This window comes from Physeter macrocephalus, unplaced genomic scaffold (genome assembly GCF_002837175.3).
Source record: "Physeter macrocephalus isolate SW-GA unplaced genomic scaffold, ASM283717v5 random_425, whole genome shotgun sequence".
NCBI classification, from domain to species: domain Eukaryota; kingdom Metazoa; phylum Chordata; class Mammalia; order Artiodactyla; family Physeteridae; genus Physeter; species Physeter macrocephalus.
Window position 1 is genome coordinate 2867 of NW_021145711.1, and position 16050 is coordinate 18916.

Here is a 16050-nt window from a genome sequence, read left to right on the forward strand (position 1 = left end):
CCCCCCCCCACTGCCCCCCCCAACCCGAGCCCGCAGCTCCAAACTGCGCCACAGAGTTTAAGGGGGAAAGGGCCGGGAGGGAGCGAGCAGCCGTTGTTCGGGGATGACAAAGGCGTCCGGCGCAGCCCCGGGCACTGCAGCTGGCCCAGGAGCGCGGCGCAGCTCTCCCCAGGTCTGGCGTCTAGTGACCCTGGGCTCCGGGCCCGCTCGCTCCGGGCCAGCACTACTTCCCCCGGCGGCCTCAACCGCTCCCTGTCCTTGCCTTTGCTGTTCATGGTGGCTGCGGGTCCGGTTCGGCTTGGCGTCGCGGACGGTTATTTTTTTCGTCCTCTTCCTGTTCGTAGTCACTTCCGTGTCACGTGACGATTTGTCCGCCTAGCGTCACCCGACGCCCGAATGCCGCTGCCACCGGAAACCCCGCCCCTTCGCCCGGCCTCCAGTAGCTGGAGGGAGGGCCCACGTGATCCCGCCCGCCCGTGTTGCCCCCGCCCCTTGGGTCTTGTCCTCCAACCCCTACCCTTGTCTCTCGACTGGAAGAAAACCAAATACAGGTATTGTTTCGAAACAGGAACTTCTCTCTCTTGGGCGCTCGGAGGCAGTACCATTAAGCTATTCTCCGGAACCTTTTTCCACCTACGCACAGCACCTCAAGGTCATCTCACCTTGACAGTCTTTCCACGAGGGGCATAAATTTCTACAAACGTCTCTAACTGCTTGAGATACTCTCCCCTCCCCAACCCCTGATTTATCGATCACGCGATATCTTCGCTGCCTGCCCGGCCGACAGACGGTCGGTATTTATTTCTGTGTCGCTTTCTCACCATAAAGAAGGGTATGCTGTGTTGTGTTCCTCCTGCAGCAGCTAGCACTAAAACTGGCATACTCGTGGTACCCAAGGAGTGTCTGTGGCCCGGCCCTTCCTTTGGTACCTGTTACAGGCACCAGTACGGCACCTTACGTGTATTTTCTCCTCTTCTCTTCTAACTTAATTGTTCTTAAGGGCAAAGATGCCATCCTTTAAGGCAGCAATTAAGTTTTTCCTTCCGTTCTTCATATTACGATATCTGCTGAGCGCTTGCTATGTGCAAGTACAGAGATGGAGCTGAACAAGACAGCCCAACATTATTTCCTCATGGAGTTTACATTCTGTACTGTAGGAAGACTATTAGAAAAGCATCTGAAAAGGGAAAGCTTTGGAAAGAAAAGTCCTCAGTAAACATTAGAAGCCTGATAAATACTTGCTGATGAATGACTTAAACCACTGAAAAGAGCTGTACTCACTTCAACTCAGCAATCCCTTGTTTTTCTCTCCAGTATTATATTACAGTTTGCAGAGCACTCTTAAAATGCACGATTTTATGGGGTCATCACAGGTCTTCACAGCAGCCCTGTGTGGCAGATGGGGCTTGTTTGATCATTCCTGTTTTTCAAATGAGAGAATTGATTAAAGAGATTTGCCCTAAGTCACACAGTGAGCAGGTTACAAAGTCAGGTCTTGTATCCTGGTTCCCAGGTTCCCAAGTCAGTTTTGTTTTGTTCTTATCACTTCACTCTGCCTATCATGCCTAAAATAATCTAAAAGCCCAATTTCCAAGACTATTTGTATTTGGAGTTCTTTTAGGTTCCTTCCCTTTCAGTAGATTCATATTGTTTATTTAGTTCAGATTAATATTAGTATGTTAAATCCTATGATATTTACCTTTTCCTGTATTTCTGACTCATCTTGAAGGCAGGCACAGTGTTAGGTATTCACTCATTAAACAGTTCTTCAGAGAACACTTACAAATGCCAGGCATTGTTCTAAAACAAAACAAAGCTCATGCTCTCCTGAATCTCACCTTCTGGTAAAGGGGCTTGCAAACTTTTTGGACCAAAATTGACAGTAATACACTTTAAATCATGACCCAGTACACACGCATTTATAAATATATGTAACTGAAAATTTTATGATCTGATATCTCCTTCTGTGTACAATGCACTGTCATATTTTCTATTTTCTCTTATTTCCTTTTTTCAATTCTGGTTGTGATTTCACATCCTAGTAACAAGTCAGGACTCACAGTTTGAAAAACACTGTTGTTGTTTTTTTTAGTGGACTTTTACCCTCAGGGCCTTGCATTTTTCTTAGCATGAAATTTGCAAGCAGTAGTTGGTTAATTTGAATGAACATCTTTGGAGGTCAGATCAGTTAAATCTTCTTCCTTGTAACCTAACTTTTACAAGTCAGATCCTAAACTGATTCCACCCTAAAGCCTAAAACTGGAGAGGTCATTAACCTATACCCATCCTAACCTGTGCTCTGGGCCTCAGAAAATAAAGGAGTGAACCTGAGAAAGGAAACTTACCTTTTTTCTCTTACTGGGCCCTCAGTTAGGGACCCTGAAATTGTGTTGACTGTAGCAGCCCATGTCAGTGAGAGTGTAGGAGAGGGATGCTAGTTCCAGTCCTCACTGTGTCACCAACTGACTAACTTTGGTCCTTGTCTCCTCAGCTCCCACTTATTCCTTGTCATGTAGGAATCAGATACTGCACCACTGTCCTTGCAGATATTATCCACCTCGTGTCCATAGCAGATCAAAGAAAAGTGCAGGCAAGCGGACTGTATTTCAGAGACGTTAAGTAGCTGAACTAAGTTATACAGCTGCAGAGCCGGTGTTCAAACTCAGCTTTGCTTGATTTTACAAGCCTTGTTTCTAATGTTTACATTGTTGAATCTATTTACATTGATTTTACTCTGCTGCCTCCCAAAGGTCTCAATTTCATCATCTGCCAGAAAATTCACATGATCATTGTGTCACCTCAGGCTCTAAATCTAGACTCTGTTTTAGGGAAGGAAAAAAGCAAAGAGGAGCCTGAGAAGGCAGAGGGGAAGTAGGCCAAGCTGATAATCAAGTTGTAAATTCTGATCAGGCCCTAGATAAAAGTACAAATACTTCTACTGGATGGTAAACAGCCATTGCCCCAAGCCCTCTCCCCAAATACCCTCCTCTGCTCCAGCCCTCCACTGAAACCCCTCCTCCCCAGACCTTTCCATGGTCCAGTAATTAAAGGGTTAACTCTTTTTTTAATTGTTTTTTAATTAATTAATTTAGCTGTGTCGGGATCTTCGTTGCAGCATACGGGGTCTTTCGTTTCGGTGCGCGGGCTTCTCTCTAGTTGTGGCATGAGGGCTCAAGAGTGCGCGGGCTTAATTGTCCCACGGCATGTGGAATCTTAGTTCCCCGACAAGAGATCGAACGCGTGTCCCCTGCATTGGAAGGCGGATTCTTAACCACTGGACCACCAGGGAAGTCCCTAAAGGGTTAACTCTTGACACCCAGGAAGCCTGCAGGACCTAGCTCCTGCTAAGACAAGCTGCCCTCAGATTGTTCATTGCCTCCTCTACAGGATGTTAGGTATTTTGCTTAACACGCTGGGACCAGGGTCTCCTGAAAGCCAGGGTGGAGCCAGATGAGATTACCAACAGAAAAGAAGGGGCTACAAGCCACTGTTTTCTCTGGCAGGTAGGATTAAGGGGCATCTGGCCACTTTCTTGAACAGGCGTCAAGAGCCTTTCTGTTTTCTTCATTCTGCTTGGTCCCCCAATGAGATGAAGATGTCATTAAGTCATAAAACATCCTTTCTTGAGTTAATTTAACAACTATTTATCAAGCACCTGTTATGTGCCAGACCCTGTAATAGACACTAGGGAAATAATAGTGAAGAAGCACACCTAGTCCCTATCCTCATGGAACTTAGTCTACCTAATGGGAGAGACAGAAAAGTTAACAGATAATCAAAATATAGCATGATTAATACTGCCATAAGGACAGTATGGGGTGTTATGAGAACACCTGGGTGAGGTATCTAATCTTTTCTACTGTGGTCAGGGAAGGTGTCATGCTGGCAGTGATGTCTGAGATGAAATCTGAAGGGTGGGTGGAATTTAAGCAAGTGAAGAGGGGTCCCCAAATAGGGAACAGTATATGCAAAGGCCTACAAGTGGGAGGGCTTATGGAGAGGGAGGATGTGACTACAGTTCAGTATGGCCGGTACATGGAATGGGAGGTGCGGACTGGTCAGAGATGAAGCTGAAGAGGTAAACAGGTGCATTTCCATGCAGGGGGCCTTGGAGCCCATGGAGGATTCTATCTTAAGACAATGGAGTCTATCTTACAGGCACTAGTTAGCCACCAAGAGTTTTCAGCAGAAAAGTGACATGATTCTGTTTTTATTTTAGAAATATCTTTCTGGCTACCAAATGTAAAATAGATTAGAAAGGGGCAAGAGTTGAGGTGTGCCTGGGAGACACAGTTAGGATACAATGCAGTAATTTACGTGACTGATGATGGCAGACTAGCCTAGGAAAATGGCATTTGGGTAGAAAGAAGTGGGGGGATTCCGGAAATATTTAGGAGGCAAAACAACTGGACTAATATTGGGATTAATGTCCAGGGTTAATTAACAGGATTAATGTCAGGGATGAAAACTCCATAAAGTCAAAAGAAAAATGACAAATTGGGAAAAAAAAATTGAAATTTGCATCACAAAGGGCTAATTCCCCTAAATATTAATAGCTCCTAGAGATCAATAAGTATATGGCCAACCATTAGAAAAAGTAGCTGGGAGGAGAGGGAGTTAGATAAAGGTAGTCAAAAGGTACAAACTTCCAGTTATAAATAAGTACTAGGGAATGTAACATGATACAGATCATTAACACTGCTGTACGTTATAAATGAAAGTTCTTAAGACAGTAAATCCTGAGTTCTCATCACAAGGAAAAACATTTTTTCTATTTTTTTTAAATTTTGTATCTGCATGAGATGACGGATATCCGCTAACTAAACCTATTGTGGTCATCATTTCATGATGTACGTAAGTTAGATCATTTTGTTGTACACCTTAAACTTATATAGTGATATATGTCAATTATATCTCCATAAAACTGGGGAAAAAATTTAACCAAATTTATAAAAAAAAAAAGAAAAAGTAGCAAATGACATTTACAGACAGTTCACAGAAAAGGAAATGCAAATGGCTTCTAAACATATGAAAAGATGTTCAGCCTCACTCTTAATAAGAAGGCAAATTAAAACCACACAGATACCATTATCAGATTGGCAAAAATCCAAACATTTACTAACCTCAATTGTGAGGCTGTGGATAAGTGGACACTCTAATTTATTGATGGTGGGAGTACAACTCCTATAGGGCTGATTTGGCAAATGTCTATCAAAATTACAAATAACCATCCCCACTTCTAAGAATGATTCCTACAGTTATATTCGCATTCATGAGAAATACTGTGTATTTAAGGCTGTTTACTGCAGCATTGTTTGTAATAGCGAAAGATTAGAAATAACCTATATACCCATCAATAGGGAACTGGTAAAATAAATCTTAGTATATCCATATAATTAAACACTGCATGGCTGTAACAAAGAACGAGGAAGCTCTCCAAAATATTTCATAGCATGATGGCTTTTGTGTAAAAGAGCAGGAAAACTGTATTCATTAGTATTTGAGTAAAGAAATTCTGGAAGATTACACAAGATACCTACAAAAGTGGTTACTGGGTAGGGTGGGGAGACAGAGGTGGGAGTGACTTTTCACTCTACACCTTAAAACATTTTTTTTAATTTTTGAACCATGTGAATGCTTACCAATTCAAAACATTAAAACAATGTTGGCACACCTATTAAAATGGTTAACATTAAAAAGACCGACTGTTTCAAGTGTTGGAGAATATGTGGAGCTACTAGGATTCTCATGCACTGCTGATAAGAATGTAAAATGGTACAACCACTTTGAAAACAGTATGACGGGACTTTAAAAGTTATATATACCATGTGATCTAGTCCTTCCACTCCTATTAACCCAAGAGAAATGAAAGAATATGGGCACACAAAGGCTTACCCATGGATATTTATTACAGCTTTATTTGTAACAGCCAAAAACTGGAAACAACACAAATGTCCATCAACAGGTCAATGGATAAACACATTGTGGTGTTGCTATACAATAAAAAGGAATGAACTGCGGGTCCACACAACAACATGGATAATCTCAGTTATGCTGAGGGAAAGAAACCAGACAAAAGAAGAGTGCACACTAAGGGATTCCATTTATATAAAATTTTGGAAAATACAAACCATAGTGATAAAAAGCAGAGCAGGGGCTTCCCTGGTGGCGCAGTGGTTGGGAGTCCGCCTGCCGATGCAGGGGACACAGGTTCGTGCCCCGGTCTGGGAAGATCCCACATGCCGCGGAGCGGCTGGGCCCGTGAGCCATGGCCGCTGAGCCTGCGCGTCCGGAGCCTGTGCTCCGCAACGGGAGAGGCCACAGCAGTGAGAGGCCCGCATACCGCAAAAAAAAAAAAAAAAAAAAAAAAAAAAAAGCAGAGCAGTGGTTGCCTGTGTAAAGAGATGGGGAGGAACAGGAGGGAAGAGATGGACTTCAGGAAGCTTTTGGGGGTCATGGATGTGTTCACTATCTTGACTGTAGTGATGGTTTTATGGTGTGTACAAGTGTCAAAATTTATCAAATAGTACACTTTAAACGTGTAGTTTATTGTATGTCAGTTATGCCTTAATAAAGGTGTTTTTTAAAATAATGTTGGGATGAAGGAGAGAATAGCCAAGGATGATGGCTAATGAACTCTTTTAGTGAGTTTGGGCAAGAGGGATGCTGAAAGGAAAATTACAGCAGAACTCGGTAAGTGCTACAGTAGAGATGGATAAACTGTCCTCTGAGGACTCAGAGAATGACATGCCTCTTCCTGCAGGGTCTCCTAGTCCCAGTTAATTAGGCTGATTAGAGCTTTTTAATGTACCTTTATTGAACAACTACTATGTATTGGGCTCTTCACTTGTGTAACTAGAGAACAAACTACCTCCTATTCCCCAGCCCAAAGAAGGAGTGTGGAGGTTTGTGGAAGAATCCAATCAGGCTCTGAAGCAGCTTTTTCAAAGCTTTTGCTGGTCTTTGTGTAACTAAGGGAACAAGGATTACAAGATATATGACTCAGAAATGGATCCTCCTTTCTTATTGCTGGTGAGCCTTTGTAGGAGAGGCACTAACACTGCTCTGTATGATAATGTAGAGGCCTCACTCCACTGTGGCTACAGCAGCTTAGTAAATCCTGGGGCAGCATCTCTTCTTTTGGGGTTTTGAGCAATTTTTCTCCGTGTGAAATCCCAAACCACCTGCATCAGAATCATTTAGTGCTTCTGCGCCAGGGAAGTTGGGACTTCCCTGGTGGCGCAGTGGTTAAGACTCCATGCTCCTTGGGCTTCCCTGGTGGCGCAGTGGTTAAGAATATGCCTGCCAATGTAGTGGACACAGGTTCTAGCTCTGGTCCAGGAAGATCCTACATGCCACGGAACAACTAAGCCCGTGCACTACAACTACTGAGCCTGCACTCTAGAGCCCGTGAGCCACAACTACTGAGCCCGCGTGCCACAACTAATGAAGCTGAACTTCTCAGCTGGTTTTCACTTGGATTATAGGGAAAGTTAAAATAAAAAATTTAATGCGTTCCTCTATTCTTTGGAATTCTCTTTAGTTTTTCCCTAACTCTTCAGTAAAGAACGACCTTGTGTAGTCATGTTGGGGAGAATTCACAGCTGTGCCCCACTGTGACTACAGCTGCATTTCATGCAGAGGGACCGTACCAGGTGACTAGCAGCCAAATGAGTGGCTGAAAACAGAATGAAACAGAGGGTCAAGCGAAAGACTTGGGGGACAGGCATGCGACAAGCCTTGCCTTCCATTCCACTTCCCCAAACGTACAGTCTTTCTTCCATATCCACGGGGGATTGGTTCCAGGACTCCCTCCCCTTTATAGATACCAAAATCCGAGGATGCTCAGGTCCCTTACATAAGATGGTATTTGCATAAATGGTAAAATAGTATTTGCCTAAAACCTATGCACTTTCTCATGTGTAACTTGAAATCCTCTCTAGATTACTTATAACACCTAATACAATGTAAATGATATGTAAATTGTTGTAAATACAATGTAAATACTACGTAGATAGTTGCTGGTTTGAGGCAAATTCAACTTTTGCTTTTGGGGACTTTCTGGAATTTATTTTCCAAATATTTTCAATCCTTGATTGGATGAATCCTCTGATGCAGAACCCGTGGATACTGGAGGGCCAACTGTGCTAGAAGGAGGGGACCTTTAAAATGGAGGAAAATGCTGACACTTGGGTTTCATATACATTATCTCATTTAACACAAAAAACTCTAGAAGTAAGCATTATCCCCATTTTACAAATGAGAAACTACAACCTAAAGAGGCTATCTTGCCGCAAATTACACAGCTAGTCAGTGACCATGATCAGATCTGAACCCAGATCTGTGGATTTGACTGAATTATAATATCTCCTCCTGGCTCCTGTGGCGAAGGAGGTTGGCAATCGTGGCAGTTAACTGTCCATTTGTTATTCTCTATTCTATAGAACTTTGTTTTATTTGATGCCTTCAAGCCTATATTGCTTCTGTAGTTCACAGAAATAATAAAGGTATTAAAAAGAGAAAACAGGGGCTTCCCTGGGGGTGCAATGCAAGAGAATCCACCTGCCAACGCAGGGGACACGGGTTCAAGCCCTGGTCCGGGAAGATCCCACATGCTGCCGAGCAACTAAGCCCGTGTGCCACAACTACTGAGCCCGCGTGCCGTAGCTACTGAAGCCTGTGCGCCTAGAGCCCGTGCTCCGCAACAAGAGAAGCCACCACAGTAAGAAGCTGCATACCACAATGAAGAGTAGCCCAGGCTCGCCGCAACTAGAGAAAGCCCGCGTGCAGCAATGAAGAGCCAACACAGCCAAAATAAATAAATAAATAAATATTTTTAAATAAATAAATAATAAAAAGAGAAAATAAAATTAATGGTTCTTGGAAAACAATGTGAAATGCCTCTATCTTGGGAGTGGTGAGTTTTATCATTCAGAGGATTTAGGAAGACAGAGTATAAGGAACATGGAATATGGAAGAAAATGAAGGTTCCAGTCCTGGTCTGCTCACCAGCTGTTTGGCTTTAGATAAGTCACTTAACCTCTCTGAGCCTCAGTTTTCTCATCTTGAAAATTATTCCTATCTCACAGACTTGGTGTGAAGGTCAAATAAGAAGATAAATGATAATACTTCTTGGGCTGTAGAAGGCAACCTGGATCTTAATATAAGTATTAAGTCTATCAGATTTGATGAAGCTACTCTTTTGCTGCAAGAAAGGGGACCCCCTTTGGCCACTTCCTGGACACAGTTTCTGTGGAAGCAGGAGTCAGAGGCCTTTAGCCAAGTTAAATGAATGATGGTTGATCCTGCCAATTTATTTCCTACTCCAAGTTTTATTTTCCTCTTATCTATACATCTACATGTCAGGAATAAATATTTTTCCCTACAATATCATTTTTTGATGGAAACTTCCAGACTTACTCAGATGGGAAAAAGGAGAGGGGAGAATAAAAGCCCACATTTCTTCAGGATTTCAATCAACAACCTCATTTTCTTCTAACAGTTGAAGTGAACTTCTTATGAATAATGGATGATAACCTGATGAATATGCACACAGCCTATTATGCCTGTGAGGTTTGGTGAATAATTTATGAGCTAAAATGTTCCTCACCTTGTTACTGTACAAAAATTATGGAAAAAAAACCCATATTTACCCTTTCAGCTGGTAAGGTGATCTGTCAGAGTGACAGCAGCCCAGCAATAATTTTACATCATTGCTAAAATTAAAGTAAATAGAATATATGCATTTCAGGGTGGGAAGTCTATAAAAAATGGAGCATGCCCAGCCACACTCCTTGCCACATGCAAATTTTTCAGAACTCTGGCTTCTCACCTTAAAATAGCCCTGTATTGTTAACAGCACCTTCTCTTTGATGGCCCATTCTTCTCATAAGGACTTCAATATAACCAGTCAAGGTGGACAATAGCTTCCTTGTTTTATGAAAGCTGGCTAACCACAAACTGTTGACATTGTAAAATTTAAGACATCAGAGATTTAAAAAAAAAAGAAAGTCCTAAAAGCTTTCAGAGAACAAGCAGATAAACACATGGCGGGTGGGGGGAGGGGGGGGCGGGTGGAGGCTGGGCGGGACCTGGCCCAGAAGCGCTTGAAAATGCATTTGCATTGCTGTCTTTCCTCACAGCTGAGAGGTTTTTTTCTTGCTGACCAACCTGACTCCCTGCTGTATCATCCTTCAACTCACTCCCACCACCTGCCCAAGCCTCCTTCCCTTAGCAACAGCAGAGATGCCTTTAATCTGGTGATTGGAGGGGGGAGGGGCAAGATGACGCAGTTAAGGAAGGTGTTTGGAAAAATATGCCTGGATCCTGGAGAAATTTGGTTGTTCCAGGGCAAGTTTTGAAGATTTGAAATTGGGTCAGTTCTCAAACCAGGTAAAACAGGATCCTAAGGATTATCTACTTAGATTCCAAGAGCTTTCTAGGAATAGAGTACAGGGCCAAGGGAGACTCTTACTGTCAACAGAGCATCCCTGATATGCTAGGTGCTTGGAGGAGACTGGGTAAAAGAGGAAACAGAAGGCCCTGTCCTAAATCTGTTGGGTAAACCAATATATTCTCAGGAAACAGAATGAAAGGCCTATTAACTACAAATTATATAATGAAGTTATTGGAGCAATGATGTAATTAAAATAATAATATTAATTAGAACAATTCGGTATTATTCAAGAAGACCTCTTGGACGGGATAAATCTTGAGTAGAGTTTGCAAAGAAAGAAAGGACCCAACTGAATGGAAAGATTGGCAGTATATATGGCCAGGTCTTCCTGATCTGGGCCCTGCCTATCTTTCCAACTTCATTTTGTGCAATTCTCTCCTGTCACTTGCTGTGTTCCAGCCACGTTGATCCTCTTTCAGTTTCTTGAACAACAAATTTATTCCTGCCTCATTGCCTCTGCTGTTCCTTCGGTCTCCTGCTTATTACATCTTTTAAACTTTGCCTTGTATATGACTTCCTCAGGGAGTCCTTCCCTGCCCCCAGTGTTATGCTCTCTCATACCACCTTTTGGTTTTCTTAATCATCACATGTAATGATACATTTCTGTGTTTATTTTTTGTTTAACATCTGTTTCCCCAGAAGACTATAAATTCCAAGAAAGCTGTCTGTTTTGTTTACCACTGGACACTTAGCATCCAGCCCAGTGTTTGGCACATAGTAGACAATAAATATTTGTTGAATAAATGTAGGCTCAGAGGCATGGGAAGTGGAGTGAAGGAGAAAAAGACAATGTGCTGGGCTGAGGATGCTGTTGACGAGTTTTCTTCGGCATATGGCATGGCACTAGTGTCATCTTCTCCCAACTCAGTCATGGAAATATTTGCATTGTTGACATTTTTTCTGATTATAAAATATATACTTATTCTAAAAATCTTATATTTCGATATTGCAAAAAAAAGAGAGAGACTGTATTGCAAGTATTGGTGAGGGTGTGGAACAACTAGAATTCTCCTACATTACTAGTAAGGATATAAACTGGTTCAAACATTTTGGAAAAGTATTTAGCAGTATCTACAAAAGTTAAACATATACCCCAAACCTAGCAATCCCACTCCTCAGTATCTACCCAGGAGAAATATGTGCGTATATTCACTAAAAGACTTACGCAAGAATGTTCACAGCAGCTTTATTCATAAAAGACAAAAAGAAGCAACCCAAATGCCCATCAATAGTAGGATGTATAAACGGTGGTATAATTATACAATGGAATATATGCAGCGATAAAAAAGAACAAACAGTACTGTTAGACACAACAACATGGGTGAATCTCAAAAACATATGTTGAGTAACAGAAGCCAGACACAAAAGAGTACACATGCTGTCTCATTCCATTTATATGAAGTTCAAGAACCAGCAAAAATTAAGCTATTGTGATAACTGGAAGTTTACTTAACAAGGAACACAGGCGAGTCTTCTCAGCTGTTGGAAATGCTCTACATCATGTTGTGGGTGGTGATTTTGTATATATTTATAAAATATATATATGTGTGTGTGATAAAATATAGTGATTATAATAAAAATATAAATAATATATGTAATCTATTATATATGTAGATGTATGCAAGTAATAGATGTAGATAATATTTTATATATATATAAATAATTCATCAAGATGTACATTTAAGATTTGTGTACTTTGCTGTGTGCATGTTATACCCCAATAAAAAATTTAAACAAACAAAAACGTAGTATATGTTCAGCGTCAAAAATTTAAGCATAAGTGTATACAATATAAAATTAAGGCTTCCTTTTCCCAAAGAAAACCACAATTAACATTTTTAAAAAAAATAAATTTATTTATTTTTGGCTGTGTTGGGTCTCCGTTGCTACTCGCGGTCTTTCTTTAGTTGCGGCGAGCGAGTGGGGGCTACTGTTTGTTGCGGTGCGTGGGCTTCTCTTTGCGGTCTTGTTGCGGAGCATGGGCTCTAGGTGTGCGGGCTTCAGTAGTTGTGGCTCACTGGCTCTAGAGCGCAGCTTCAACAGATGTGGCGCATGGGTTTAGTTGCTCCACGGCATGTGGGATCTTCCCGGACCAGGGCTCGAACCTATGTCCCCTGCATTGGCAGGAGGATTCTTAACCACTGCGCCACCAGGGAAGCCCCACAATTAACATTTTGATGTATGTGTCCATGAACCCCTTTGATCACATCCATTTCTTTCTTCATACTATCCCTGATATTCATGTCATCCAAAGCATTTATCTGTGTGTAGCACCAAACCAAGTCACATAGACTAAGAGTTTTTGTCTTCGTGTGACAACATTCAATAACAATACTGAGCCTCTTCTTCACATAAAGAGCAGTAGGAAATCCAAAAATTAGTAAGTCACAATCTGTGCTCTTGAGGAATTTACAGTCTGAGAAGAAGGACCATAGGGACTACAGACCAAACAAAACCCCCCAAGAACTATAATACCATGTCATGTATTAGTTTCACAAGGCCAGTTAAAACAGATTAAAACTATTGTACAGATAATGATACCTTACAATCCTAGAGCGATTAGCGTTTTCCAAAGTTTTTTCACATACAGGCTCACAATTAAACTTCTTAACCCTGTGAAGTAATGACTATAGATATCACCCTCTTTTTTTTAAAGTAATGAAGAAGTTAAACTACCTACCTGAACTTCTAGTGTTAGAGTTGGGACTAAAACCTAAATATTCTGACTCCTAATCCATCTGGTTACTCTTAAATCTGCCAGGTGCAGGTAACATTCTCGAAAAGTGTGTAGTGATGGTCTACCATCTGGTGCTGCTCTCTTCTCTCCCCTCCCAGTGTTCTTCCATGGGAGGAGGCCTTAAGCAACAATGAGCTGAGGGCTCCACCTCTATTCTCAGCTCATCACAAGGGGGGAGCGGTGGCAGTGGATGGAGGGGCAAAGGGGAAGCAGTCCAGGCTGCCTCAATGTGGGCATCCACAGCTTACTGGATTTACAGTGCTCCTTCCTCCCCAACTCGCCTCCCCTCATTCTTCCTCTTCCCCTTTGTTCTTCCAACTCCTTCCTCTTTCACGTGTCAACTACTTCTCCGTCCATTTGCCCTCAGCCCCAAACGGTGCCTCGTCTTATGCCTTCCCCTTTCCATACCTTCAAGAGCCTCTATTAAATAAACCAAACCCTCCTCGCCATCACCACCACCAAAGCAGAACGTTGTTTTTTCTCCATGCCACAGAACTTTGTCTATATTTTACATTTCCTAGTCGACTCGGTCAAGAAAGCAGGCAAGCTGTCTTTAGTCAAGCCAGCCCACAACTGCTCTTGAGGTGGGGGTGAGGGAGCTTTCAGGCCCAGGGTCCCCTCCGTGAGATGGAGCTGGGGCACAGCTGCTCAGAAGGTTGGTTAGGCCCTGGCTGAGCGATGTCTGCGTTCCCTCCTTTTTCTCGCAGTGGGGTCCCGGCCTGGGGCTTGGGAATGGACATGGACTTGACTTTCAGCGTTGAGGAGGGCAACTGACTAACCCAGAGAGGAAAGGCGGCCGCTGGGAGTCACGGCCCCAATCCTAGGCTCACGGGAACGTAGCACAGGGTCCCCAGTCCGGACTCCCGCTCCCACTCTCGCACCTTCCAAGATGGAACGACCTCAAGCGGCACTCGGAGGAGGCTGCGTGACCCGCCCCACCGGCCTTCCACTCCTGTCCGGGAAGGGAGCCTCTGGGGCCTCCGGGGTGGCAAGAGTCTGAGTCCCCCGGCTCCCCGCCCCAGTCGCTCGTTCTCGGCTCCCCAGATCCCCTCCCTTCCTCGCCGGCCCGCCCAGCCCGCCGCCCCCGGCGGCTGGCGCGCGCGGTGCAGCATGCGGCAAAGCTCTTTGCATAAATTATGCTCATGACGCAGCAGCTAAAAAAATCCAAGTAGCAGAAGGAGGGAAAAAGGGAGGGGGGGGAGAAAAAGGAGGGGGGCCGTGTAAGGGGGGGGAGAGGAGAAAAATATATATATACCTGACCGCCCCCCACACCGCTCCCCCTTCTCTCTTCCCGCCCGTCCCCTCTCCGCCCAGCGCAGCCCGCGGAGTCCCCTTCGGCTCTGCCCAGCCCGGGCTGGGGGCCCGGGGGCGGCGGCGGGTCCAGACCGGCTCCCGGGCCGAGCCGAGCCCAGCCAAGCCGCACTGGCTTCTTTGTCTGCGGGCGGCGGCTGCCCCGGCCCCGGCCCCCGGCCCCCTGTCTCGAGCTGTGAGATGAATCTCTAATCGGTGGACGCCGGGCACCCGGGGCGAAGGCGGATCGGGCTCCGGTAAGTAGCGGGGTCCGGGGCGGGGAGGGGTTTGCACGGAGGGGGAGGGGGCCGGGCAGGGGAGGTTTCGGGTTTGGTTAATATGCAATGCCCATAATTAGCATAATTTATATATTTATGATAAAGAGAAAAAATGCCGCGGGGCCGGGGCTCCAGGATGCTGGGCCGGAGCGGCGGGGAGCTCTGGGAGTGGGATGGCTAGCGGCCGCCTGCTGTGGACCGGAGACCCCGGGGGCCGCGCTCTCGCCTGCCTAAGGGCTGCTCCGGACCGAGGAGAGGAGGGGGCAGCCGCCAGGTGGACCCCGTGGGGAGCTTGGACCTGGCCCCTCCCCATTTCTGCTCCTGGAGCCCAGGTGGGGTACGGACCAAGGGGACGTTTTTACAAGACCCCGTGGCGACCGCGAATGGATTCTCGCCCCACTGGAGGACCCGGACTCCTGGGTTCCCAGCAGTTTAGGTCAACTGAGGCGGCCAGAGCTACCTGTCACAATTCTCTCCAACCACAGTGCACCGGGAGGACTGTGGGGCTCGGGGTTAGGGACCTGGGTGCTGCTGGAAGGGTGGCGGAGTGGTGGGAGTGTCACCGTATAGCTGAGCATGAGCACTTCATAAATATTTAGTAACAATATTATTATTAATAAATAGTCATCATAATGGACCTGATATGTGCTTCCCTGGGCATTCTCACCTGGCAAGGCCGGGGGAGCCCCAGGGTGCCTTGTAACCTCCCCTTTAGCGTTGGGATCCCCTACTCATTTGTCATTGGAAGCCCCAAATCTTCACAGAACAGCCTCTCGGTGCGGGCGCGTGGTGGGGAAATAAAACGCGGTCGGGCAGCCTTCGTGGGCATATGAAAAGAAGCTCTTTGCAGAGAGCTAGAATCTGCTCTTCCATATTCCTTGTTCCAAAAGTAGAAGGCTGGTCTTCAATTGTTCATAGACAATATCCCACCTCCCTTTTCTTGATAATCTAAGGCAGCCACCATCGACCAGCAGGGCCTTCTGAGGAATAATTTTGTATATTCCATTTTGATTGAAGTCCGGGTTGGTTCTCAGCGTGGTATTTCTGTGACCTGGTACTTCTTTGTATATCTGCGGTAGACCTTCATTCATTTGTTCATTAGTGCAACAAAAATATCCACTCTGTGCCAGTTCTGAACAATACAGACAGAACTAACCCTGTCTTGGAGTTTTAATTCCAGTTTGGGGGTGGAGGTGGGGACAGGCAGATCATAAATATGAAAACAAACAAGATAATATAGAGTGATACTGTGTGTGTGTGTGTGTGTGTGTGTGTGTGTGTGTGTGTGT

General features: G+C 44.6%; 2 protein-coding genes across 7 annotated transcripts in view; one reads left to right on the forward strand and one right to left on the reverse strand.

The window, feature by feature from the left end:
• The window catches only part of DAZAP2 (DAZ associated protein 2), a 3236-nt gene extending 2866 nt beyond the window's left edge, over window positions 1–370 (reverse strand). Inside the window, exon 1 of the mRNA XM_007113860.4 lies at window positions 263–370. Within this exon, the coding sequence (XP_007113922.1) occupies window positions 263–275 (13 nt within the window). The 5' untranslated portion in view covers window positions 276–370. The remainder of the gene's footprint in view (window positions 1–262) is intronic.
• Window positions 371–14424: 14054 nt separating this feature from the next.
• Window positions 14425–16050, forward strand: part of POU6F1 (POU class 6 homeobox 1) — a 32882-nt gene continuing 31256 nt past the window's right edge. For all 6 annotated transcript variants that reach the window (XR_003678522.2, XR_003678524.2, XM_028485509.2 and 3 more), the window contains exon 1: window positions 14425–14740. The gene's annotated coding sequence lies outside the window, so the exon portion shown is untranslated. The remainder of the gene's footprint in view (window positions 14741–16050) is intronic.